The 27,868-nt window shown below is 34.5% G+C and overlaps 1 protein-coding gene across 5 annotated transcripts in view; it reads left to right on the top strand.

Moving 5' to 3' along the window:
• The window catches only part of TMEM65 (transmembrane protein 65), a 53,370-nt gene that overhangs the window by 12,583 nt on the left and 12,919 nt on the right, over positions 1–27,868 (top strand). For 2 of the 5 annotated variants that reach the window (XM_053896483.1, XM_053896482.1), the window contains exons 2-6: positions 5,824–5,904; positions 21,981–22,076; positions 23,535–23,579; positions 26,247–26,314; positions 27,633–27,687. In XM_053896483.1, coding sequence (XP_053752458.1) covers positions 5,824–5,904; positions 21,981–22,076; positions 23,535–23,579; positions 26,247–26,314; positions 27,633–27,687 — 345 coding nt within the window. The remainder of the gene's footprint in view (positions 1–5,823; positions 5,905–21,980; positions 22,077–23,534; positions 23,580–26,246; positions 26,315–27,632; positions 27,688–27,868) is intronic. The other 3 variants (XM_019459900.2, XM_019459901.2, XM_019459902.2) reach the window with 3 other exon arrangements.

Here is a 27,868-nt window from a genome sequence, read left to right as displayed (position 1 = left end):
AATGTAAAATCATTTCTAGCTCACTGACTGCATAAAAAACTGGTGGGATTTGGCCTGTGGGCCATAGTTTGCTGACCCCTACACCTATTTGTAACTTATTTATTGAAAACTTTGGACATTATAGAATGTAATATAAAGGAAAGGAATTGTTTTAATAGCATGAAGTGTGTGTGTGTGTGTGTGTCTGTGTCTGTATGTCTGTGTGTCTGTGTGTTAGGGGCCAAGGGCAGGCCCTTCCATGATGGGCCATTTTGGCATGAAGGTTATTTTTGAGTTAAAAGCAATTAAAACCAAGCAGATTCAGGATAAAGCTCTTTACCTCCCCTACAATTTCCTAAAAAAATTAGATAGAGTACTTACTCTGGGAACAGAGCTATCCTGTGGTGGACAGGAACCTGGCAAGGCCTGTTTGTTCTAAGTCCTTTATGTCCCATTGTGTCTGAGTGGCCCAGCAAACATTTGTTTACCAGACATTTACTCTTTTTTATCTTTCTGTAAATTTCATTACTTCCCTTTAAAGTACCAGACCCTTACCCTTTGCTTCTGAGTTCAGAATGACATGTATACCTCACTTTGCCTATCTTTGGAATTTCCATGTCTGTGTGGATTCCTCATATATAATGAAATTAATTTTAATTTTCTTCTGTTAACTTGTCTCATGACAATTTGGTTCTTAGTCCAGCTAAAAGGACCTAGAAAGGGAGAGGACGCCTGGGTGACTCAGTGGGTTAAGCATCTGACTTGGGCTCAGGTCTTGATCTCACAGTTTGTGAGTTCGAGCCCCACATTGGGCTCTGTGCTGATGGCTCAGAGCCTGGAGCCTGCTTCAGATTCTGTATCTCTTTCTCTCTCTGCCCCTCCCCCAGTTGCACTCTGTCTCTCTCTCTCTCTCAAAAATAAATAAACATTAAAGAAACATTTAAAGGACCTAGAAGGGGACAGGAAATTTTTGCTCCACTACACTGTGTTTTATGTATATCTCAGTTCCTCCTGGTAGTGTATTATCCATAATGGAAGGAACACCTTGGGCTTATAAGTCACTTATTTTTTTTTTAGGCTCGTTCCATCATAACTGTAACATGGGTTTAATTATACAATCTTTAAGATCTCTACCAGCTCTGTAGTACATTTTAAAATATATACAAGTCTCCTTTTTTAAAAAATCCTATGAAATCAGTATATTATAACTTCCTTGAATGCTAGGGCCTTATCTTCCACTTTGTAACTCTCTGTGGAACCTAATTACACAACTTTGTAATCATTAAGTTATTTTTGGTTGGGTAACTACTACGAGTTACAAAAGTCATAAAATTTTGGAAAAATGCCAGTTTTCACCATTGTAGTGCTTGATATTTTATTAAGTTTTCTTTATTTAACAATTTGAGGTTCAACTGTGTACTTGCCAGACACTATTGAGGCAATTGATAGGGTTCTTAAAATTACGAAGTTTATATTTTAGGGAAGAAGGAGACAGTTTAGTTTGAAATTATAATGCAGTGTGTTAAGTGCTCTGACAGGGTGTACAGTGCATTGAAGTGCATGGGAGGGATAGCAGGGGAGCTGGGAAATGAAGAGGGGACAATGTCACCTTACAGAAAGTAACAAGTTGAAATCTAGAGCTCAGTAGGAGGTAGGTGGATCAGGGGTATATGTGCATTGGGTTGTAGAGGTAAGCTATCATGAATAATGCCAACATGTTTGCAGTTTAGAAAGATCACTCTGCATATAGCACTGAGAATGGATAGTAGAGGAATTAGACTAGAGGCAGAAAGAGAGGAAAATATTTAGGAGAACTTTGCAGAAATCAAGGAAAGATGATAGAGATCTGGACTAGGCTAGTGGAAGTTAAGGTAGAAAGGGGTACACATATTCAAGAGAGCTTATTTAGGAGTTAAATAATAAAACTGTTAACCGAACAATAGAATATGTATTTGATGACAGCAGTGTGAAATACAAATCAGGTTTCTGATTTGGGCCATTGACAAGATAGTGATATTCTTTACAATGGAAGGGACTGTGCGGGGGAGAAGCAGGTTTTGGAATGGAGAGGTGCATTCATGTTTAGCTGCTTTGGTATTGGGTATTTGTGAGATATGAGATACATATAAAGATACCCATTAGTTAATTAGTTGTATGAACCCTGAACTCCAGAGTAAGATGCAAATTTGGGATCCTACCCATATAGTCAGCAGCAAGGTTGGGGAGATTAAGTAGAGTGAAAAGAGAGGAAAATCCAGGAGAGAACTATGAAAAACACCAAAGTTTGCTGGAAGGGAAGAGGGAGAAGAACCAGAACTAGGAGGAGACCAAGAAGGAATGTTCATAAAGACAGGAAAAGTATCAAGAATAGTGTTTCCCAGAAGCAAAGTGAAGAAGAGAGTATTTCAAGAGAGAAAAATCTGATGCCTTGGATAGGTCAAGTAAGAGGAAGACTTTGCGGGGGGTGTGGGGGGGGGGAAGGTTGGTAAGAGGATGTCTGTTGGATTTAAAAGCATGAAAGAGACTGAGGTCTTTGTTAGAAGCAGTCTTATAAAAAGCTCTGTGGGGAGAAACCAGATTTTAGTTGGCTGCAGGAGTATTAATAAGGAAGGATTCATCTCTTAACAGGAACTTTGGTATGGAGGGCAGGAGATGTTGGGTAGTAGCTTAACTTTATCTGAGACTATCTTTTATAAATCAGAAGTCTGAATTTATTCTGAATATTTGTTACTAGTATGCTCATTTCTTACAGACAGCCTTGTGTAGAATTCTAGTCCAATAGGGGCATTATTCTCATGCTGTATGAATTCACATTTCCAAAAGCCACTTTCAGATGGCACCAAAAAAATTGACTCCATATATCAAGATAAGATTAAATTAATAAGCAGTTTTTGGGGAACTGTGTTGTATATTATAACTTTAAACTTTACTAATGGAAACTTTTTTATAGATTCATTTAATTTTTAAATCATCTGTATTTTCTTAGAACCAATACCTGTAAGAGACCAGCTTTTGTCATTTTAACACATTTCAATCGTAATATATCTTAATTGAAAGATATGTTTTCTTATATTTCATAAAGCTTTAGCTATTTCATTTTTTCAGAAAGTCATGTTCTTACCAGTTATAGATTCTTACAACTTATCCACAGTCTTACTTTTTCTTCAGTGTCGTTAAAATTTTCATAGAAATCAAAAAGATGATTGGAAATTCTATTTTTCAAATTAAAATACCTAAGAGATTGGGGGAACATTTTTTCCTGGGATGTGGAATTTCATTGCTAAAATTGAGACAGTCTTGGGCAAACTGGGCAGTTGATCACCCTACCTGCCCTAAGAAAAATAATAGTATTTTATTTTTCCCCTTCTTGCAGATTAAGGCTTTTGACTCATAGGACAGATTGCAAAAGGATCTAGGTAGAGTTTCATATTCCCTGCACAACTGCTTTTCCCCTCCTCCAAGTCTGCACCATAATGAACACTTCAGCTTTCTCTCATCTTTTTTGCATCTGGTAGGATTTCTGGTCAAAGAATCTGCCAGAAGGTGCAGAGTCTTCTCATTTATGCATACCCTTGTGCCTTCACACTGTCCCTCCAGCCTTCACTGTGCCATCACCGGTTCCCTTACCGTTCTAGCTATGCTCTTGTGGTATCTAGTTGCATCTGTCGCAACTAAGCAAGTGCTAATGTCCCCTCTGTCCTTGCAGGTGCCTGCCTCTTGTTTGCTCTGTGACTTGAGTTCTCTTCCAGGTTCAAAATAAGTCAGGAATTTGAATTTAGTGTGACTGTTTTCACCCGAAAGGTGGGAGCAGTACTCTTTACGGCTTTTGACATCCCATAGTGGAAACTAGAGCCCTGCTTCACAAAGCTGAATGTACATATAAAGTCATCTGGAAATCTTGTTGAAATACAGGTTCTATTTCAGTCGGTTTGGAGTGGGACCTGAAATTCTGCCTTTCTAACAAGTTTGTAGTGATGGCAGTGCTACAGGTCCATTGAGGAGCAAGGTTATAGAAGGTGTTTTTGTTTATGTTTTTCAGGTTGGAAAGAGTTGAAGTCATATAGATAAACTCAGGCATGTTTGAATTATGAAAGAAACCAGGTTGAGGTGCCTGGGTGGCTCAGTTGGTTAAGCATCCAACTCTTGATTTTGGCTCAGATCATGATCTTATGATCCATGGGTTCGACCCTGGAATTGGGCTCTGCACTGACAACTTGGAGCCTGCTTGGGATTCTCAGTCTGCCTCTCTCTCTGCCCCTTCCCAGCTTGCTCTCTCTCTCTCTCTCTCTCTCTCTCTCTCTCAAATAAATAAACATTAAAAATTAAAAAAAAAAAAAAAGATAACAGGCCAACAGATGTGAGCATGATAATGTAAGATGTGGCACATTTTGTGAGCTGGCAGAATTTTGTATTTGTGACTAAGATCTTACGGGTTAAAAAACATTCTAGCTTTTTTTTTTTCCTGCTTAAAGGGGCTTCTTAAAGACAAGCAAAAAATGTAAATTGTTAATACTGATTTTATAGTTACACAATGATTACTTTTGGTTACAAATGCTGTGTAATAGATACATTCTTTTTTGCTCATCTGTTTCATTATCCATTAACATCTTTAATATTCTGTCCATTGGTTAGTTTCATTTCTTCAGTGAACCATGCCCCTAGTCTTATTCTTTTGCCTTCCTTCATTCTGTTCTTCCTTTGCTTTCCCCACTTAATTTTGAATTACTTTTAAGATTTTGAAATAACTTCAATTTTATATATCTCTCTCTATTTATATAACAAATCTCAGAGTTTCAAGTATAGCACAATAAGCTTTTTTTTTTTTTTTTTAATTTCCCCTGAAACATTTGCGAATAAGCTCCTGATATGATCCCTGTCATAGGTTGAGTTCTTTAGAAAGCAGTCTCTGAGACAAAGATTAGCTTACAGGAAGTTTATTGGGGAATGCTGTTGAAATCCTTACCTTCCTAAGGGAAGGGAATGGGGGGAAGGAAGCAGGTTTGGGCAGAGGTGCAAGTAAAGTGATGGGGTCTCGGTGGAAGCCTCAGCTTACCCTGTAGAGAGTTCTACAGTTGGGATGACCCAACAACATTGTTCTGAGTTGGGTGAGAGGTCTGGGCCCCTGTCTCTGTAAAAATGAGCTATTGGATGTGGACTGCCTTGGGCAGGGTACAGAACCTTGGGTGAGGCAGCATTCTTTGGCTGAGGCTGTCTCCCACGGTGACTGGCCACTACGAGCTGTCTCTTGGCAGAACTTCCAGCCGTTAAGGACTGACTGCATTGCAATGGCCACAACTGGAATACTTTGGTGTATATTTCTCACAAACAAGAACATTGCTTTATATAGCCACAATGTAACATACACTGCCATCTAAGTACTCCCAGGAAGCTCACTTTCACCAGTTGTCCCAACAACGTGCCTTTACAACAAAAAGATCCAGTCCAAAGTCACATGTTGCATTTAGTTATTAAATATCTTTAATTTCCTTCCACCTGAAACAGTCCATCAGTCTTTAGCTTGGCCTTGATGACCTTGGCACTTTTGAGGTTTATAGACCAGTTATTTTGTAGCATGTACTTCAATTTGATTTTGTCTCTTTCTTCATGAATAGATTCCAGTTATGCATCTTTGACAGGAATAATATAGAAGTGGTGTTATGTTCTTTTTCATCGTGTCATTTGCCCATGATTTTAATTTGTCCTTGGTCGTGTTAACCACGCTATTGTGCAAAAAGCAAGGACTGCCTTTATTCTAACATGTTTCACTTCAAAATTTCATAATTTTTTATTAGTACATATTTTACTTTATCACTTGAATACACTTTGATTTTACAATATTTCTAGCATGCAGATATCCCAAACCTGAGATTGCCATTGTGAAGCGAGCGAAGAAGGTATCATCAGCAGAGACCCCTGATAGTTTTGGTATAGTACAATCTTAACAGTATTGAATGTTTGTCAGCTGTTGCTGCAAATAGCAAAGCATCTATTTGACAGAACTTCTCGCTTGTTTGAAATAGAATGTTTTGGTTATAATGATAACCCCCTTTTTTCTTTGCACCAGTGTTTTAGACTGTCTACAGGGTATTTATTTTTATTATCTAATCCTAGACTTTGTGGATATGATGGAATAATAATTGCATGTTTAATTAACTGAGGGATTAAATTTATGACCTTAACAAGACACAAAAAATTTTTTTCAGATTCAGTTTCCATACAGCTTGGTAGCTAACTTATGTTGCATGTGCTAGTTGGAGGAATTATGTTGTGTGTGTGTGTGCATGTGTATGTGTATGTATGTGAGAGAGAGATGGAGGGAGGGAGAAATAAAAATAACTGTCTCTCTGTCCCTATTTTATTTATTTTTGATTACTATTTAATATATTGCCTAAGAAGCATAACACATGTATGAAAAGGAATAAAAAATATCTTATGGAATGATTGAAATTTTATAAGAATAAAGGTTAAATGCAACTTAGTTTTCTTAGGCTGTATATATACTGTCAAGAGCAAAAACCAAACTGTAAGAGCTTAAGAGATATGTAGAAGCGTAGTGTACACACACACACACACACACACACACACACACACACACTAATATTTCCTGCAAAAAGACCCCAGTATATTCTTCTTGGCCATTTCTAACGTCACTTTAAAATTAAAAAGTTTTTATCTCTGTTTATATGTAGAAGTTAACTGTTTAATGGAAATGTCTTTTTAAGAATAAAGTTTTAATTTTGAATTATTCTAAAGATTGTTTACTTAGCCTTCATTTTTTAGGACAAGGTAGGGAAAAAGGAATAATAGTGATTCTGTAGATGATGGCAGATATCAGTAGGAAGTAAGATGCTGCTGAACAATAAGTACTTAATACTTGAACTTGACCTGTCCATGGTTACCTTTTGAGACTTGGTCTTTAATTGTATCTCTGCTCACTGTAGGATGCTTCTTCGTGAATATGTTTTTCAAACCCTCTATTTTTTTATCCCACTAATTATGCAATAAAGAAGAAATATGGAATGAGAATCTTAGAGCTGGCAAGGATCACAAGACCTAAACTCATTTTTTGTAACATGAAATAGATCTAGAGGGTTTACAACATGTTCAAGATTTGGCAACTAGTTACATATACATCACAAAGAGATTAGCGTCAAGTCCTTTGGATTTTTAAGTCAGTGTTCATTTTGCTATGATAAATTTCTTCAGGATTAGAAGGGAAGATTAGTGCTAGACTATAGGGTATTGAATTGTTCTGAAACCAGCAGAAACCATGTAATTTTCCATTCAAAAAATGTTCTTTGGTAACCATAATATGTCAGTTCATTGTCTCCTCTTTCTTTTAACTGTGATTGATTTTTGAAATATGATTTATCTGAAAGGAAATTACTTCTTAGGACCAGAAAATAGCAATTTGAAAGGGATACTAATATTTTAGTTAATTGTAATTTTACTTCAATTTCAAATATTAATATATGATCAATGTATGTATTAACATACAAGTGATTCTTGGTTTTCTATGTTTTTCTATTGAGATTTTATTCATTGAAAGAGAAGTAGAACAAGAGAATGTTAATCTGGATTCTAGATCCAGCTGTGTAGCCTCAAATAAGTCACTTAACATCTCTGGGCCTAAATGGCCCCATCTTCAAAGTGGAGAATTAACTCAGTATTTCTTAGTGGGTATACTACTGGCATTTGAGCTGGATAAATCTTCATTATGAAGGACTCTCTTGTGCATTGCAGGGTGTTTAGAATCTCTAATACCAGTAGCATTTCCCAGTCACTGTCACATCCAAAAGCAATCCTGTTATTTGTGAACAAGGGTTGAGGTGTATACTCCATGTTGAGAATTACTGGCCGATGGTTTCTAAGGATCCTTTCAGCTTTAACATTCTGTGAAATAATTCTTTGAAGAATGATTGAAAAGGAAAAAGGTAATTCATTGATGAAAAATCTCAGCTCCTTTCTAGTATTAAGCAATTTTATTTAAAAAATTTTTTAATGTTTATTTATTTTTGAGAGGCAGAGACACAGAGTGCAAGTGGGGGAGGGGCAGAGAGAGAGGGAGACACAGAATCCAAAGCAGGCTCCAGGCTCTTCTGGACTGTCAGCACAGAGCCTGACGTGGGGCTCGAACTCATGGCTGTTGAGATCGTGACCTGAGCCGAAGTTGGATGCTTCGCTTAGCCGACTGAGCCACCCAGGCACCCCTAAGTAATTTTGTTTTAAAATGAATGTCTTCTGGGGAATCTAGGTAACTATACCCACAGATATCTCTATTACTTATCCTGTTCCAAGATGAAATATTATGTTTTTCTAGCTCACTTTAAGCTTTCCATCTATAATACAATGTATCTATGTATAATATACCTAGCCGTATGATTTTCTAAAGTTTCTTAAAGTTACATACTATCGTCTGTATGTAATAAGTAAAAGTAAGAAGATCTGATTATTTTATGAGTTGTACTGTTGTTTTTATCTTAGCCTTTTTTAAAAAAGGAATATCCTTATATATAGTAATAATTATTTCCTTTTTCTGTCTTCCTTTGGCATGAAGGAAAGGAAGGAACGTAATCTCTGTGTTAAGTAGTATATATAAGTGTATGTATACATATATTCATATATATATGTATATATAATATATACAAGTTAGACATGTAAAAGCAACAACAAATCAATGTTTGATTATCCTAAAAAAAATCCTAGGAAATGACAGATAAGAGAGAAATAAATTATTGTACTTCTAGTATTTACTCTTTTTTAAGCCAGAGTTAAGCAGTTAACAAACTAATACACTAATTATGTTAATAAAAGTGATAATTAATTGGGCACTGTCTTCTTCATCATTACTGCTGGCCAACTCCTGCCCTCAGCTGTTACATGACTGGCCTGCCTCAACCCAGGAATGGGTTAATTGCAGTGAAGTGAATTAGATACCAGTGTAGGTTACAATGAAACCCCAGGTCCCATGTTATGTTCCCCAGAAGTTAATGAGGTAATAGTATTATTATGCCATCCAGGTAGAAGTTTCTTTTCTACATAATGTGCATGTTGCAATAAACTTTTAAATGCTAAATAAAATGACAAAATCACACTCAAATGCTTTTTGTCTTTGGTCTTAGCTAAGGCATGCATTTTTTTTAAAGCATGCACTTAAAAAAATTATTAAAAAGTACTTTTACAATTATAGCTTTTATTATAAAAGACTTGATAATTTAAATTTACTAAGTTAAAAAGTTTAGTTCCTTGCTACTTCTAAAGAATGTTTCCATTTTTCAGTTTTGAGTGTCAGTTTTTATAAGTGTATTACTTAGCCATATGATTGCGTTTCTTTTGAAAATACTGCTTTGTAGCTTTTGAAAATAAACCTTTTTTTAAAGCTTTTTCCTGTTTGGTGCATGTTTGATCATTTTATACAATTTGTTTAAATTATTTTGTATATGGCATGGTTTGCATTTTAAATCTTTAAATTCTTTAATGTGTTCTATATTTATTGCAAATTTCACCTTACCCTTTAGAACTTTTGATTTTGTTAAAAGTCTAAACCATTATTCATAATGTTCATAAATAGAGTAACTGAGACTTGCAGGCTCTAAATTGTTGCTTGAACACAGTAGTTTCATCCCTGTTCTTTTCATAAATCTTTTATTAGACCAAAGTGTGATTTGTGTTGCCAACTCTACTTCCTGTACTTCCTTGGGGAAGATGCTGCGGTGGGGCCTGGAACAAGTAGTAGGTGCTCAAAAGATCAAAACTAGCTAATTGGACATTTAGACTATTGAGTTATTTGTAATTGAAGGAATAACGTGTGCATTAAACTATCTCAGAGTGTAGTTGCTTTAGTATTTTTCTCATTAAGTACATTATAAATGATTTTAAATTATTCCTTTGATTTGTGATCTTATATTGATGATTATGTCCATAGTAGCAGACTAAAATAAGTTACCACATTTAGAATTATCATTGCCTTGAAATCATAATAGAAAACAAGACGCTTTTTTTGTTTTTCAGATTTTTTTTTTAAGTTTGGATTTATACTTTGTAAAATATGGTTAAATTTAATGAATGGAATGTTTAACTATGAAAATGACAAATTATGGTTTCTACTGAATAATGTAATAAAACTCATTTTGTACGCCAAGGGGTCTAGTTTTGTTTTCCAGTATCACCATTATAAATGTGTTTTATAATAGAGGCTAAAACATAGAAACAGTAATATTCTACTTACAGTTCTACCAAAGCATTTTGATTTTCAATTTAAGATATACCTCTAAGTAGAGTAACTTGTTTAAAAAAGAAACAAGGCATACCTTATCCTAAAAAGTATTTTATAAATACTTATTAATATTAGACTGAAGGTTTTTTATAAAAGAATTATTTTCAAAGGAAAATATAGTTAAAGGGAGATATCTCAGACTCACTCTACCTGATTGTTTTATTACAATATTTTACCAATTAAAATACCAATTAAAATAATTGATAATTGATTAGGGCTTAGAAATTTCTTTCAAATATTTGCTTTAATGACAACATTAAACGTGTCTACATTCTGAAAACATGAAAATATTTTTAATGGAGTGTTATATTGGAAAAATCATGAAGCAAGATGGGCATAATTTGACATACTCTTTCTGAGAGAAATTTTGCAAAATTTTAAGAATCCTTAACTTCCTTCCTTCCTTCCGACTCAGTATTACCATTTAGGAATCTACCCTAAGGAACTTTCAGAGGAACATAAAAAGATTTAGATACAAGTTTATATTAATATTATTTGTAAATGTGGAAAAAAAAACAAAGAATAAATATCTAGTGATAGGGGATTAAACTGTTATACATCATATGATGAAAAAATGCCACCGATATTTCTAGATAGCAATAATGAAGCAGCAGAAAGAGAATTCAAGGAATCAACCTTATTTACAATTACACCAAAATCCATAAGATACCTCTGAATAAACCTAACCAATGAGGTAGAAGATGTGTAACTGAAAACTATAGAACACTTCGGAAAGAAATTGTTGAGGAAGAAATTGTGAAGAAGACCCAAAGAAATGGAAAAACATTCCATGCTCATGGATTAGAAGAGCAAATATTATTAAAATGTCTATATTGCCCAAAGCAATCTACACACTCAGTGCGATCCTTATCGAAATAACACCAGCATTTTTCACAGAGCTAAAACAAACAATTCTAAAATTTGTATGGTACCAGAAAAGACCCTGAATCGCCAAAGTAATGTTGAAAAAGAAAAGCGCAGCAGGGGGCATCACAATTCCGGACTTCAAGCTGCATTATAAAGCTGTGATCATCAAGACAGTATGGTAGTGGCACAAAAACAGACACATAGATCAGTAGAACAGAATAGAAAAACCCAGAAATGGACTCACAACTATACAGTCAACTAATCTACCACAAAACAGGAAAGAATATCCAATTAAAAAAGACAGTCTCTTCAACAGATGGTGTTGGGAAAACTGGACAGTGACATGCAGAAGTATGAAACCGGACGGCTTTCTTACACCAGACACAAAAATAAATTCAAAATGGCTGAAAGACCTAACTGTGAGACAGGAAACCATCAAAATCCTGGAGGAGAACACAGGCAGCAACCTCTTTGACCTTAGCTATAGCAGTTTCTTACTAGACACATTTCTGGAGGCAAGGGAAACAAGACAAAAATAAACTATTGGGACCTCATCAAGATAAAAAACTTCTGCACAGCAAAGGAAACAATCAACAAAACTAAAAGGCAGCTATTGGAATGGTAGAAGATATTTGCAAATGACATACCTGATAAAGGGCTAGTATCCAAAATCTATAAAGAACTTATCAAACTCAACACCCAAAAAACAATCCAGTGAAGAAATGGGCAGAAGGCATGAATAGACACTTTGCCAAAGAAGATGTCTAGGTGGCTAACAGACACATGAAAAGATGCTCAATATTACTTATCATCAGAGAAACACAAATCAAAACTATAATGAGATACTGCCTCACACCTGTGAGAATGGCTTAAAATTAACAACTCAGGAAACAACATGTTGGTGAGCATGTGGAGAAACGGAAACCCTCTTACACTCTTGGTGGTAATCTGAACTGGTGCAGCCACTCTGGAATATAGTATGGAGGTTCCTCAAAAAATTAAAAATAGAACTACCCTAGGACCCAGCAGTTGTGCTACTAAGTATTTATCCCAAGGATGCAAAAATAACTTATCAAAGGGGCACATGCACCCCAATGTTTATAGCAGCACTGTCAAACAGTAGCCAAAATATAGAAAGAGCCCAAATGCCCATCAACTGATGAATAGATAAAGAAATACACACACACACGCACACACATGTGTATAAACACACCACAATGGAATATTACTCAGCCATCAAAAAGAATGAAATCTTGCCATTTGCAACGAGGTGAATGAAACTAGGGTGTATTATGCTAAGTGAAATAAGTCAGTCAGAGAAAGACAAACACCATATGATTTCACTCATATGTGGAATTTAAGAAACAAAACAGATGAACACAGGGGAAGGGAAGGCAAAATAAAATAAGATAAAAACAGAGAGGGAGACAAACCATAAGAGACTCTTAACTACACAGGACAAACTGAGGGTTGCTGTTGGCAAGTCGGGTGGGGAGATGAGCTAAATGGGTGATGGACATTAAGGAGAGCACTTGGTGTTGTATGTAAGTGATGAATCACTAAATTCTACTCCTGAAACCAATACTACACTAAATGTTAACTAACTTGAATTTAAATAAAAACTTGGAAGAAAAAATTAAAATAAAATAAAATAAATAGAAATCATGGCCAAATAGAAAAAGAAAATGCCACCAATCAAATCATTACCTTAAAAAAATTGAAGATAAGGGAAAATATTCACCATATAATGCTTTGTAAAAATGGCAGAATATGTTTTATGTATACATCTCTATAGAAAAAAGATCAGAGGGTAATACATCAAAATGTTCATTTCTGAGAAGTTATATGTACTTAATTTTTTTTTCTGAATCCAATTAACTTCCTGCAGTAAACATGTATGATCTTCATACTTGAAAAGTGTAACTTTTTCCTTTGGACAAGGCAAAGGATATTAGTATTTTAAATGTTATTTTCTAATTTTGCTAAAAAATTCCTAAGTAAAAAAAAAAAAACAAACTCAATATCCACATCTCTTTAATATATGTAAATACAAATAAATAAATATTTGTGTAAGTTATGTATACATATACATAATGCATGCATGTGTGTATATAAATATGGCTTGTTAAATGTAAGATGTTTACAGTAAATTCCTATTTAAGCAATATATTTTGCTTGAAAAGCACAATCAGAGGCACAAGGCATTGTATGGCCAGGCTGCAGACAGTTGTTCTGTTTCCAAGGCTCTGTTTAAAACTTGCATATAGGGGCACCTGCGTGGCTTAGTCGGTTGGGCGTCTGACTTCAGCTCAAGTCATGATCTCAAGGTTTATGAGTTCAAGCCCCACGTCCGGCTTGCTGCTATTGGTGCACAGCCCACTTCAGACCCTCTGTCCCCTTCTCTCTGCCCCTCCCCTGCTTGTGCACTCTCAAAATTAAAACATTAAAAAAATTTGTTTTTAACTCGCATGTTGTATGTTCCTGAAAAGTGTAATTTAAACAAATTTTCTACTTTATTCGAAGCACTAATATAAAGAGTAAATTTTAGTATACTTATAACACTGACAAAAATATTTGAATACAAAAGTTACATTTTAGTTATGAAGTAGTATAAAATATTTTAGTAAAACCTACTAGGAATTTTCTAGGATTAAAGGAAATATGAGCTTTAAAGTGGTAATAGTTGTTCTTCTATGGTTAGAGGTCCTGTTATTGCAATAATATAGGTTTGGTTGTAGGATTACTGTCCCAAATACATGTCCTAGGAAAAGCTTCTCCTGATGCTTACTAATAAACTATTATTGGTTACCTTCCAGTACAGGAAAAAGAAAAAAAAAAGATTAACTGGAAATTAATTTATTAGAACCTACAATTAGCCAACTTATCTCCTACTAAATGCCATTTTAAGGTTTTAAAAAAGGGTAATGGTAAACAATTGGTCAGGAATTTACTTTAAAATTTATTTTATTTTATTTTTTATGTTTATTTTGAAAGAGAGAGTGCATGTGCACACACATGTGCACACATGAGCAGGGTAGAGGCAGAGAGCGAGGAAGAGAGTCCCAAGCAGGCTCTGTGCTATAAGCACAGAGCTCGGCCATGGGGCTCGATCCCACAAGCCATGAGATCATGACTTGAGCTGAAGTCAAGAGTGGGACATTCAACTGACTGAACCACCCAGGTGCCCCACTCAGGAATTTATTTTAAAATAAACTTTTAGGGGCACGTGGTGGCTCAGTCAGTTAAGTCTCTGATGTCGGCTCAGGTCATGATCTCAGGGTTCGTGAATTCAAGACCTGCGTCGGGCTCTGTGCTAACAGTGCAGAGCCTGCTTGGGATTCTCTTTCTCTCTGCCCCTCCTGTGCACTCTTTCTCTCTCAAAATAAATAAATACACTTTAAAAAATAAAATAAGCTTTTAGAATGTGACCTAGGATACGGAAACATTTAGATGGGCGTCCTACAGCAAAACCTGAGAACCTCTGGCACAGTTGAGATGCTTTTTATTCATCTGTTTTTCCCATAGTGCTCAGCATTGTGCTGTGTATTAGTTCTCTGTGTGCACAATGGAGTCTGATCCAAAGATACCAAGTTTAGACGGCTGGATGACTGATCAACAAAGCATCACAGTAGAGAGACTGAAAAAAATCCATGTTCCAGCAATTCATTTGCCCAGATCTAGGGAGTCTCTTTCTTGTGTCGCCTTTTCTGAGGCTCCCTTTAAAATAATCTCTCTCCCTCCCTCCCTCTCCGTTTAAAAAAAAAAAATCTCTGCATTTGTTGCTCATCTGTTTTTCTTACCATGTTCTGTTTCTCATTCCTCCCTCTGCTGCTCTCTTCCTAATCTAACATTCCTCTTTCTTTAAGTAAATACAGTACCAAACTTATTTATACTTATATTTATGTAGGAAAATATAAAACAGCTGGATTAAATACATTATTATTCCTGAAATAGGAGAAAAAAATTCTTAATTTGTGTTTTCTTTTGACTCTCTTCTCATTTCTTTTTTATATGATAGTGCCCTCACTTTTATACTTCCTAAAGAGCTATTAATTTTTTTTAAATTTTTTTTTTTTTTTTTTAACATTTATTTATTTTTGAGACAGAGAGAGACAGAGCATGAACAGGGGAGGGGCAGAGAGAGAGGGAGACACAGAATCGGAAGCAGGCTCCAGGCTCTGAGCTGTCAGCACAGAGCCCGACGCGGGGCTCGAACTCACGGACCGTGAGATCATGACCTGAGCCGAAGTCGGACGCTTAACCGACCAAGCCACCCAGGCGCCCCAAGAGCTATTAATTGAGCATTAAAATGATTGTGATGCACTATAGTATTCTAATACATCAAAGAAATAATTCCTTTTTAAAAAATGTTAATATTACACAGGCAATATGGCATTTTTATAAGCTACGACAGGTCTCTGGTTGCTTCAGTTAATTAGAAAACTAACTGAATACCTCATGCTTTATACAATCTAAAAAGTTAGAGTTTCATTGCATTTAGAAAAAAAGTAAAATTGCTTTACATTTTAAATCATTTTCTCTAGTCTTGCTGGGTTGCTGAAGCAAAACAAAATGTTGAAAGTGTTAAAAAAAATCCTATATTTAAACATACCAAGTGTTTTTCTTATATTCTCAAGATTTGTAATTAGTATCTCAGATATTTTTATATTAGGGAAAGATTTGTCTATGTTTTATAATACTTTAATATATTTAAATTCTCAAGGACATGTTGGAGGAAGAGAGAGTTCCATTTCAAATAATTTTCATTTGATTTGATACAGTAAAAACTAGCTGTCTGCAACAACTGTCTTTTCTTATTTACCCTTCCTCAGGCAGACTTTTAAATGCACCATCCAAAGGAAAAAAATCCTATATATAAATATTACCTCATAAATGCTTGCAGATAATTTTCCTAACCTATGTATTTCTTTTTTTTATTTTAATTTTATTTTTAGTTTATCTTTTGAGAGAGAGAGAGAGAAGGGGAGGGGCAGAGAGAGAGGGATAGAGAGAATCACAAGCAGGCTCCATGCTGTCAGCGCAGAGCCTGATGCAGGGCTCGAACCCACAAACCATGAAATCATGACCTGAGCCGAAATCAAGAGTCAGATGCTTAACTGACTGAGCCACCCAGGCACCCCCTAACCTATGTATTTCTAAACATGGAACTCTAGTAAGAGCAACTTCTTCCAATAATGAGAAATACCTAAAAAAATGGAAAAATGCAAGGGAATATGGATGCTATTTTTTGCCACTATTATGAATAAACACACTTAAAGAAAGCAGAAGAGTCATCATTCAATTAAGGATTTTGGTGTCTGTGTTCATGAGGAATATTGGTGTGCAGATTTTTCTTTTTTGCAATTTCTTGGTTAGGTTTTATTTTTAGGATTATTCTGACCTCATAAAACAAATTGGGAAGTATTTTCATATCTTCTGTTTTTTGAAATAATTTGTGAGTTTATATAAGATTGTGTGTGTGTGTGTGTGTGTGTGTGTGTGTGTGTGTGTGTGTGTGTTTAAGCATTTGACAAAATTCACCAATGAAACCATCTGAGCCTGGAGGATTTTTGTGTGTATATGTTATGGAAAAGTGTTTGGTGACAAATTCAATCTTATTAATAGATAGAACTATTCAGATTTTTTGTTTCATTTTATGTCAGTTTTGGTAAATTGTATTTTTCAAACAATTTGTCCATTTTATCAAAGTTGTTGAATTTGTTGGCATAAGGTTACTGGTAATACTCTCTTTAATTTCTTTAGGATCTGTAGTGATGTCCCTTCTTTCATTTCTGATGTTAGTATTTTGTGTTTTCTCTTTCTTGATCAGTGTACCTAGGGGCTTATTAATTTTGTTGATCATTTCAAAGAACCAACTTTTGTCTTTGTCTATTTCCTTTATTTTCTGTTTATTGATTTCGGCTCTTTTCTTTTGTTATTTCCTTTTTGTTTACTTTTGATTTAACTCACTCTTGGTCTTTTTTTCATAGCTTCTTAAGATAAAACTGTAAGCCATTTATCTTAGACCTTTCTTCTTATTAATGTAAGTATTTCAAACTATAAGCTTTCCTTTAAGCATTCATATAGCTGCATCCCATAAATTTTGATATGTTGTATTTTCATTGATATTCAGTCTAATTGCCCTTTTGATTTCTTCTTTGGCCCATGTATTTAATTATGTTAAAATGTTTATTTATTTTGAGAGAGAGAGAGAGAATGAGTGAGCACGGGAAGGGCAGAGGGAGACAGAGGATCTGAAGCAGGCTCTGTGTTGACAGCAGAGAGCCCGGTGTGGGGCTTGAACTCACAAATGTGAGATCATGACCTGAGCTAAAAGCAGAGGCTTAACTGACTGAGCCACCCAGGCACCCCAGGCCCATGTATTTAGAAAATGTTATTTAATTTCCAAAACTTTTTTTCTGGATACCTTATTGTTGATTCCATTTTGGTCAGAGAATGTATTCTTTATGATTTTAATCATAAATTTATTAACATCTGTTTTGTGGATCAGCTTATGGTCTCTCTTGGTGAAAGAACCATCTCCACTTTAGAAGAATATATGTATTCTATAGTTGTTGGGTGTTGTTTAAATATTAATTGGATCAGGATGATTGGTAGTGTTGTTCAAATAATCTGTATCTTACTGATATTTTTCCCTAGTTTTCATTTCTGTCAGTTGCTGAGAAAGAGGTTTCTATCTCTCTAAGTATGACTGTGGAATTGTTTATTTTGCCCTTTAATTCTGTCAGATTTTGCATCATGCATTTTGAAGCTATGTTATTAGGCATAATCAAATTATTATTTTGCCTTTTGATGAATTAACTCTTTTATCATTTTGAAATGTCCCTGGTTCTGGTCATATTCTTTAGGTCTACTTCATGTGATATTAAAATAGCCACGCCAGCCTTTATAAGCTTAGTGTTTGTATAGTAAGTATATCTTTTACCATCCATTTACTTTCAACCTATTAAAGTGTAATTCTTGTGGATATCTTAGAGTCGGGTCTTGCTTTTTTATCCATTTTGACAAACTCTGCCTTTTCATTGACGCGTTTAGTTTAGTCCATTAACATTGAATGTAAATTACTGACATGGTAGGATATAGGTTTGCTATTTTACTATTTGCTTTTTGTCCCTCTGTTCTCATTTCCTGCATTTTTTTTACTTAATTCTTAAAAATTCCTTTCAAATTATTTACTAGCTTTTTAACCGTATTCTCATTGCATTTTGTCTGTATGTGTGATTGCTCTAGGCATTACAAATATGCATTCTTGGGGCACTGGGTGGCTCAGCTGGTTAAGTGTCCGACTTTGGTTCAGGTCATGATCTCATGGTTCGTGGGTTCAAGCCCCGCGTTGGGCTCTATGCTGACAGCTTGGAATTGACCCTGCTTCAATTCTCTGTCTCCCTGTCTCTCTGCCCCTCCCTCACTTTCTCTCAAAAATAAATAAATATTTGTTAAAAAAACAAATATTCATTCTTAGTTTTTCATAGACTACGTAGAGCTAATATTGTACTACTTAATAGACATTGTAGAAATATCGCAACCAAATTACCCAATTGGTCCATTTGTAACTCTTTCATCCTTTATGCTTTGATGTCATATGTATTACATCTACGTATGTTATAAACTCCATAAGGCAGAGTTACAATTTTTTCTATAGGTAGTCAGGTCTACCTAAATTAAATTACCAGGGAACAAGTGGTTTTTTATATAACCATTTCTGATACTCTTCATCCTTTCCTAAAGATCCTACTGCCCAACTGGCGTTTCCCTTCAGTCTGAAGAACCCGCTCTCACATTTCCTAGATTGCAGGTTGGCTGGCAACATATTCTCATAGTTTTAGTTTTTCTGAAATACATTTGCCTTCATTCTTGAAGGATAATCTTTCTGGATACAGAATAATGGCCGATAGCTTTTTTCCCCCTTCTTGAATCATGTAAATCATTGTTTTCCTTTAGTGAACGTGTCCTTTTTTTTGTGACTATATAAGATTCTTTTTTATCATTGATTTTCTTCATGTTTATTCTACTAGGGGTTCACTGAACTTTCATGACTCTTGAAATTTTTGTCTTGCACCAAATTTGGGAAATTATTAGACATTATTTGTTCAAACATTTTTTTTTGTTTTTTTTCTTCTTGCTTTCTGGAACTCCAGTTATACATGTTTTGACTTTTTGATATTTAGCCACAAGTCTCTGAGACTGATTTGTTATTTCTCAATCCTTTTATTTTCTGTTCTTCAGATGAATAATTTTTATTGGTCTATCATGTTCGCTCTTCATTCTGCTTTTAAGCCTATCCAATTAATTTTAAGATTTCAGATAATTTTCATATGAGTTTGGTTCTTTTTATAGTTTCTATTTGACTATGTTTTCATTTATGTTTTTGAATATAATTTTAATTGCTACTTTATTAGACCTTGTCTGCTACTTCTAACATTTGAGTCACTTCAGAATTTATCTTCGTCTATTGTTTTTTTCTCCTGAAGATGGGTCATTTTGTCCTGTTTCTTTGTTTGTGAAGCATTTTAGATTATATCTTAGTCACTGCTGCAATTATCATGTTGTAGAGACTCTGGATTGTGCTTTATTCTTCTAAAAGATACTGATTTTTCTTTACTTGTTTTAGCAGGCAGTTGATGGTTAGGCTCATACTACAAACTGTATCTTGGTGTACAGCTCAAATCTTCAGTTATTTTACCCTTAGCTGAGATTTGTTTCGGTTTTTTCCACACATGTGTGGTTCACAGGTCAGCCATATATTTGAACTGACTGTATATACAGAATTTAGGGCTCCTCCTCCTTTCTGTCTCTATCATTTCCAGGACTCCCCTTTCACTTTCTAGTGGCTTTGGCTACCTTGCACCCTGGCCACTGCTTCTGCAGGCCAGAAAGACTGAAGATATTTTGTTGGAGTTTTAGTTGCCCCAGTATTGTGGGTGAAGTCTGCCCTTAGGCCAAAAGCTACAATAAGCAGCTAATTCACTTAGTTCCGTTCCTTTTTCTAAGTGTTGATTCCTTTCCAGAATCAACCTGTTTTTGGACATTTTCTAGTGCTTTTAGGTAGTTATATATTTATTACATATTTATTTATAGTTTATAGATATTCTATGCAGGAAAATTGGTCTCACAGGAGGTTAGGAAGCCAGTAGTGGAAGTAGAACCAGAATTTTTTAAGTTAAAATCATTGGAAAATATGATATGGTAAAATACAGTCTAGGGTTAATGATTATCTTATTATTTCAAGATATTTAGAAAAAGAAAAAAGTAATGGTGTATATTACACACACACACATACATTCACACACACACATACACACCCAAACTGAAAGAACTAGGTTTTTCTAACTCCAAAGTCTTCTTAATGAAACATTAGATTAGAATATATTTCCAATGTAAGTGTCGATAGTTTACTATATGTCAAAAGAAAATTCTCAAGTTTATTTATTTATTTTGAGAGAGAGAATGAGAGAGAGTGCGAGCAGGGGGCGGGACAGAGAGAGAGGGAGAGAGAGAATCCCAAGCAGGCTCTGTGCTGCTCTCAGCACGGAGCCCACAGTGGGGCTCAATCTCACAAACCAGCTCAATCTCACAAACCGTGAGATCACGACCTGAGCCAAAATCAAGGGTCAGTTGCTTAACTGACCGAGCTACTCAGGTGCCCTCAAAAAGAAAATTCTTGGGGTGTCTGGGTGGCTTAAGTCAGTTGAGCGTCCGGCTTCGGCTCAGGTCATGATCTCACAGTTCGTGAGTTCGAGCCCCGCGTCGGGCTCTGTGCTGACAGCTCAGAGCCTGGAGCCTGCTTCTGCTTCTGTGTCTCCCTCTCTCTGCCCCTAACTCACTCGCATTCTGTCTCTGTCTCTCTCAAAAATAAAAAACATTAAAAAAATTTTCTTAATAAAAAAAAGATAATTCTTAAGGTTAAGATATATATGTAGGGAAATAAAAAGCTTCTGAGGTTTATTGAGACTGTTTTGAGGGAGGTTATGTTAGCAGCGACTACAGTTTTTTGGTGTTTTTTTTTTTAAGTTTGTTTCAAGAGACAGAGGGTGGGAGGGGGGTAGAGAGAGAAGGAGAGAGAGAGAATCCCAAGCAGGCTTCGCACTGTCAGCACAGAACCCAATGTGGGGCTGGATCCCAGGAACCGTGAGATCATGACCTGAGTGGAGATGAAGAGGTGGGTGCTTAACCGACTGAGCCACCCAGGCGCCCCACAGCCAGTACAGTTTAAACCTGTATAAGATTGCGTGGGCTTACTTCCAAGATTGAGTTCTGTTGTGCATTGAACCTCTAATGTTTTTCACTTCTGATATACATAGTTTTGATTTAGTTAACATAATAAGGTAATAAACAGCGTCAAAGTCCTCAAAATGATCAACTTATGGCTTAAAACATTTTTGACAGATACTTTCCAATAAAATTTCCACTTTCTAGGAAATGTTCCTTTCATGTTTCCTCTTGCTGCTTATTAGGTTCTTTGTGAAGCAGGAGGCAAAGTCTCTGCTTTGATTTTACCTTAATCTCTGTGCCAGTGGTTTTCCTTCCTGCTCTTTACTTTACTTTGTATTTCTTTCTCTTTCTCAGTCTTTAAAAAAGTTATTTTTTCATTAGTTTTAATTTTCTAATCCGTATGTGTAATAGGAAAGAGAGATGAGGAATATTGAGTATATGATTTTATTGTTTGCTCTTTGCTGCACATCATACATTTGCCTACCTCTTACCCTTTCTTCTTAGGAGTTGTAAAATATTTTAAATATTTTGCTCAATATGAAGATGTAGGGAATTTGAAGAAGTAAAAGCAAGGACTCTGTATACTCTCATTCTATTGGGAAAGTCCTGCTTGTTGAATTTTTAGGTATTTCAAGATGTTCCAGTCAACTGACAAGGACTTCTCCTCACAGTGTCAGAACTGTAGTGATGATGAGAGTAATGCATCTAGCAAATAGTTCTGGTATGTAACCACTTTTGCATGTTTACTTCAGCAGAAAACTCTGGAGTACGTAGTAACCTATGTTCCTTGTTAAAATTTGGAAAACCATTTGCATGCTTTCAAAATAGATCTTGAGGTAATGGTGTTAGTCAACAGACAGCGAATATACTTTAATCAGATGGGAAATTCTGCAAAGATCAGTATATCTTCGTTTCATAACTCTTCTAAAAAGGGGAAAACAAAACTTAAACTTGCATTCTTAGAACTGTCTGAATAATATGATCATTGATTAAACTCAAGGTTTTAGCATACTTATTGTAAAACCATTTTGGTACTGTATGCGCTTTTAGTAAAATACCATTCACAAATATGGACAATACTTTTTTACATAGTTTATCAATGGAGATACATTGCTTTTTACTTTTTCTAAAGCTAAATTCTTCACTTCTTATGTTGTCACAGAGTATAAATAAAAATTTTAGAAAATATATATCCAGTTTGTAATGTGTTTCCTTGGACAGTCTGGTTGTACTAAACCTTTAGAGCAGTGTGATCCATGGTGTGGGTGTTAATTTTTTTGGACTGGAGGAGGAGGAGGATAAAGTACAGTTCTCTGCCATTTTACCAGAGCTCACTCTTGTACTTACACAAATGGTGAGATGGTTATTGTTATGAGATTAGGTATGTTGCTTCTTTATAATAATTGTTAATTTTTAGATTTAATGATGGCAGTTAAAGATATTACTTTGGGAAAATTTGGTGTGTTTATTATGATATATATTATAAATAGTTTATTGTTACTTGTGATTTTGACTAGCACTCTACTTTTTATTGTGTAGAATATTCTATATTATCCAATAGTATAGGTTCCAAAACTCAAAATATTTCGTTACATTATCAAGGGAGATTAAGGAACAGAACACAATCCAGTGAAGTCATTGTTGAAATACATTGCTTTAAAAATATTATTTTCTGTTTTTTAAAGGATATACTAGGTCTATTTGAATATTCTTTTTTCTGCTATCAATGTTTGTTTGTATATATATTTCTTAAGACATCTATCATTGCCATCTTAAAGAAGGGTAACTATATTTCAAAGGTTTTTGTTTTTTTGTGTTTTTGGTGGGTTTTTTTGTTTTGTTTTGTTTTTACTGTAACTAATGTAATCAGGCCCATTATATAGATGTAAAGATTTAAAAAAAAAAAAGAAAAATGAAAAGCTAATGATTACCCAAGGCCATAGGGTCCATGGTAGACTTGTCACTAAAGTTCAGTTTTGTTTTCTAGCCTTGTGATGTAATCCATACCAAGTATTATTTTCTGTATGGATAACTTTGGTCTGTTATCCTACAAAAATGTATGAATAAACTTTGATATTCTCCCACTTTGTAAATCTGCTGGTATTTTCTTCACTGTAATAAAAAAGAACTCATGCTATGGTAACTAATTCTTGACCTAAACCCTTTTTTTCCCCTTTAGAAAAATTGGAAGCACCACCACCCACACCAGGACAGCTGAGATATGGTAATGGTTCTATAATTGTTAAATATTTGCGCATCTGTCTTTTAGACTTGAAATAACTGTATCATTCACTGATAGTATAGAAGAGTCAGTAAATTTAATTTTTCCAGAGAGAGTAGATTATCTTATTTATCATGCTGAAACAAAAAGTTTATAAACTTGGTTTAAGACATATTACAATGTTAGGGAATTTCGACATTTGTAACAGTATCTAACATTGTTAAACTGTAGTTACCATGTAGAAATAAAATTATACTTATGGTAAGGTTTCCTTAATTCCCAGTAAAAACGATATGTTTACTTTAGTTTGGATTTAAGTTGGGTAATTTCAGAACTTGAAAGTCTGAGCTCAGGGCTGGGTAGAACTGTTCTCTGGTGGAGAAAATACTTACGGCGTGCTGTTTGTAATGATGAAGAAAGTTAAGTTCGTTTAACACTGCCACGAAGAAGAAGCTCATAAATGGTGCTGGTGTGCTTTCTTTACTGTTATGATAGAAATTAAATAGTCAAGGCTAACACTGACATAATGTAAAACAGTTTGGGATCTTATTATAGAGACAATGAAAGAAGAGAATGTTTTAATGGTGCAGTAAATTTGAGTAGATTGTAAGTGAAAGCTAAATATCAGATGTGATTTGCTGTTATAGAATAGTATTTTCCAAAGGAAGTTGAAGAAATCGCAAATTAATAGGAGATCATTACATACTGGAGAGTAAACTTACATAACTTTTAAAAATTAATAGCCAGTTCTTTTTCTCTCAGAGGTAGAATACAATTTATATTAGAAATAAGTAACTTTTCCCAAATACCAAAACATTTAAGAATTCTTTAAGACTTTTTTCCCCCAGGTAATTTTTTGTGTTTCTCCTAGCCTAGGTTCATGCAGTTTGTATCCAAGCACCGTATAATACTGTTATCAGTTTTTTTTTGTCATATTGAAATGAGCTGTTTGTATGGTGTGTTACCATACCCAAACTTTTTGAAGGCTGGTAACCAAATCTTATTTATCTTTGTATCTCATGCCCAGTGGAGTGGCCAGTACATGTTTACTTAACAACATGAAAATTGTATTTTTTCCTTTGTGTTGAAAGTAAATTTTAATATATAGGACACATTTTTTAGGTCTAAGCATAAAAACATGATATATTTTATATTTCAGAGTTGCTTATTACAGAAGTTTGGATGTCTAGTAGTTAAGTAACTAGACTTAGGCAAAAAGTCAAAGAGCTAAGGTTAGACTCTTTAATTGAAGAATCCCATTTCATTAATACACTTTGATTTTTATCATCTTTAATAACTTTTAAAATAATATTCCTTGTAATTAAAAAATGCTGCTTTTTATCTTGAACTTTCTTACTTGATAGCAAAAAGAAATCTGAAATGATCTGGGATGTATATACACCCTTTTCTTGTGATGTTAGTATTCGATAGTTGTTTTGGGTAGAGGCATTTTTTGTTTTGTTCTGTTCACTGCTTATTATTAGCCTTCCCTGGGTTGGTGCAGAACTGACTGTAGCAATATCAAACTTTCATAACTTCTGAATTATATTTTAATTATACTTTCTGTGGACTTAACTACATTAAAAGAAGAAAAACACTCTAAAGTCACTGAACACATACCACCAATTGTTTTAAGGGACTATTTTTTGGATGTGGTATAAAATTCACAGTTTTGATGTTTATCTAAAAAAGTCCTTAGTTGAATTGATGTTGACTATATCTTGGCAATTTTATAGATGAATTAGAATAAAATCTTTTAACTATTCCAGCTTTTAATCTATTTCACAGTTTGCCTTCAATTCTCTTAATATGGAATTCTCTTCCTTTCCAGGTTAGTGGTCCTCAACTTAATTAACTAATGTTCATTGAGTATCTGCTATGCACTAGGCATTCTGCAACATGCTGAAGATGCAAATATGAAAAAAAAAAATGAGGCTGAATGTATAAAAAATATATAGGTATTAGTTCTTCCTAGTTACACGTCTATTATGTCAGGTCTTTCAGATTATATGTTAGATAGATAAGGTAAGGTATGCTTTTGTTAGGAAGAGATCAAATTACATTTTGATTTAAATCAAATAGTTTGTTTATAGTTTGTGAAAGCTTTCAGGGATACTGATGATGTGAGGGGGGAAAAGACTGGATATAGATGGCTAATATAGATGAGGTAATAACATTTTTATCATATTTGTCCAAAAAACTGTTTAGTGAGTAAAAGTGACCATATAGTTTCCATGAAATTTGATTCAGGGTATTTTTTATTATTTCTAATATGGAGCTTAATTTTATGATATCAGTCTTTACAATATAAGAAGTAGATTGATATTAATAGCAATTAAACAGGTAAAACATGGTACTCGTAACATATATTTACTTATTTGTTCTGCCATTAACTGTATGTACTTTGTAGCTAGTAAGAAAACAACCCAGAAGTCTAACACAATTATTTTTACATGTAACAGCGTTTTTAATTTTGGTGTTTTTCCCTAGTATAGCTTCTACGAAGTAGTTGAACTTACTGCAGGAGCAGAATCTTTTGGCTATGGGGAATGAAAAGCAAATTTCAAAGGTTATCAGATCTATTTAGGAGACTTTAGTCATATGGTCTGTTTTTATCATTTTAAGTTATAGAAATCTTAACATATATTTTCTCTTTTTGGTGTTTTTCAGTATTCATCCACAATGCGATACCTTTCATAGGGTTTGGCTTTTTGGATAATGCAATTATGATTGTTGCAGTAAGTTCTTTCTTTCACCCCTTCTGTTTTGAGTTCAGCTCATGAGTTTGAGCCCCGAGTCGGGACTCTGTGCCACAGCTTGGAACCTGGAGCCTACTTCGGATTCTGTGTCTCCCTCTCCCTCTCCCCCTCCACTGCTTGTGGTCCCTCTCTCTCTCTCTCTCTCTCTCTCTCTCTTTCTAAAATATAAATAAACATTAAAAAAATTATTTAGAAATTTTCAAGCATCAGTATTCAGGAGGAAACCTAAGTCTACTTATGGCAACATTGCCCAAGTATTAGAATGGAATTAGCACAATAGACCATAGGATTTCTTCTTTATTCTATGTAATAACCCATTAGAATAGTTTAATCTTTTTCATTTCAGTTTCTTCTGTTTAAAATAGAAGTAAAAATATGAGTCCTTCTTGTCTTCAGAATGGGATGGATGTGGAACGTCTGAAACTCTCAATAAATTCAGTGCAAATGCAGTAGAGCTAGAGCCTTTTGTTTTGCTGCAGCTCTATCTATTGTACAAGAAGCTGTTGTTGCTTATAAATGAACCATATATAGTCTCACTACTGAATGGTTACAGAACAAAGTGGTTATAAAGGTAATTTTTGAAGTCTGTGATCTCTTGGTTCCTAGAAACTAGTTTTTTACTCTGTTTTTGATAGACTAAATAACAATGATATCTATATAGATGTATCATTCAGAATTTAAAATTAGGTGAGTTGGTCTTCTTTGTGTTCCAAGAGGTAGGTTTGTTTGTTTGTTTATTTATATTTTGAGAGAGAGAGAGAGCGTGTGTGCGCGCGCACACATGGGGGAGGGGCAGAGAGAGAGTGAGAGAGAGAATTCCAAGCAGGCTTCATGCTGTCAGCGCAGAGCTCAATGTGGGACTTGAACTCAAAAACCGTGAGATCATGACCTGAGCTGAAATCAAGAGTTGGATGTTAAACCAACTGTGCCACCCAGATGTCCCTGTATTCCAAGAGGTTTAAAGCATCTTTCTTTGTGGTTGGAAAATACAAATTCTAGATCTTTAATTATGGATTATATTGCTCTTTATATTATAATTGTATTTGTTGCTCTTGTTTATTTCTCTGAAAGCCTAATTTTAATGAATAAAATGATACCGATGTTATTTTTGTGTGAATGCATATATTTAATAGTTAAGTGCATTACTATATTATATGTGAATATTTTTGCATATTTTATGTATATAATTTTGTTGCAATAACATGTTTAACTATTTTAACTTTTTATTATTACTTTGCTATTTTTTGTAGCCACTTCATTAATGTTTAAGATTAATTTCTTCGTAATCATTTTTCAGGGCACCCATATTGAGATGTCTATTGGAATTATTTTGGGAATTTCAACTATGGCAGGTATTTAATAATATTAATGTTATTATTCCATTGTCTGTATACTTATAAAACATTTCAGTAGGTTAGTTTTAGAAGATACTTAATCTGAATAAATTTACTCATTGAGATGTCTATTAGTTTATCTCCTTAATCCTATTCTTCTAATTCTTAATTTTGTATATGTTGCACTTTTCCTGAGAAA

Source organism: Panthera pardus, unplaced genomic scaffold, assembly GCF_024362965.1.
Source record: "Panthera pardus isolate Hobbes unplaced genomic scaffold, ASM2436296v1 HiC_scaffold_7, whole genome shotgun sequence".
NCBI classification, from domain to species: Eukaryota; Metazoa; Chordata; class Mammalia; order Carnivora; family Felidae; genus Panthera; species Panthera pardus.
The sequence above is the reverse complement of the archived record's forward strand: the minus strand, read 5'-3'. Positions and strand labels throughout refer to the sequence as shown.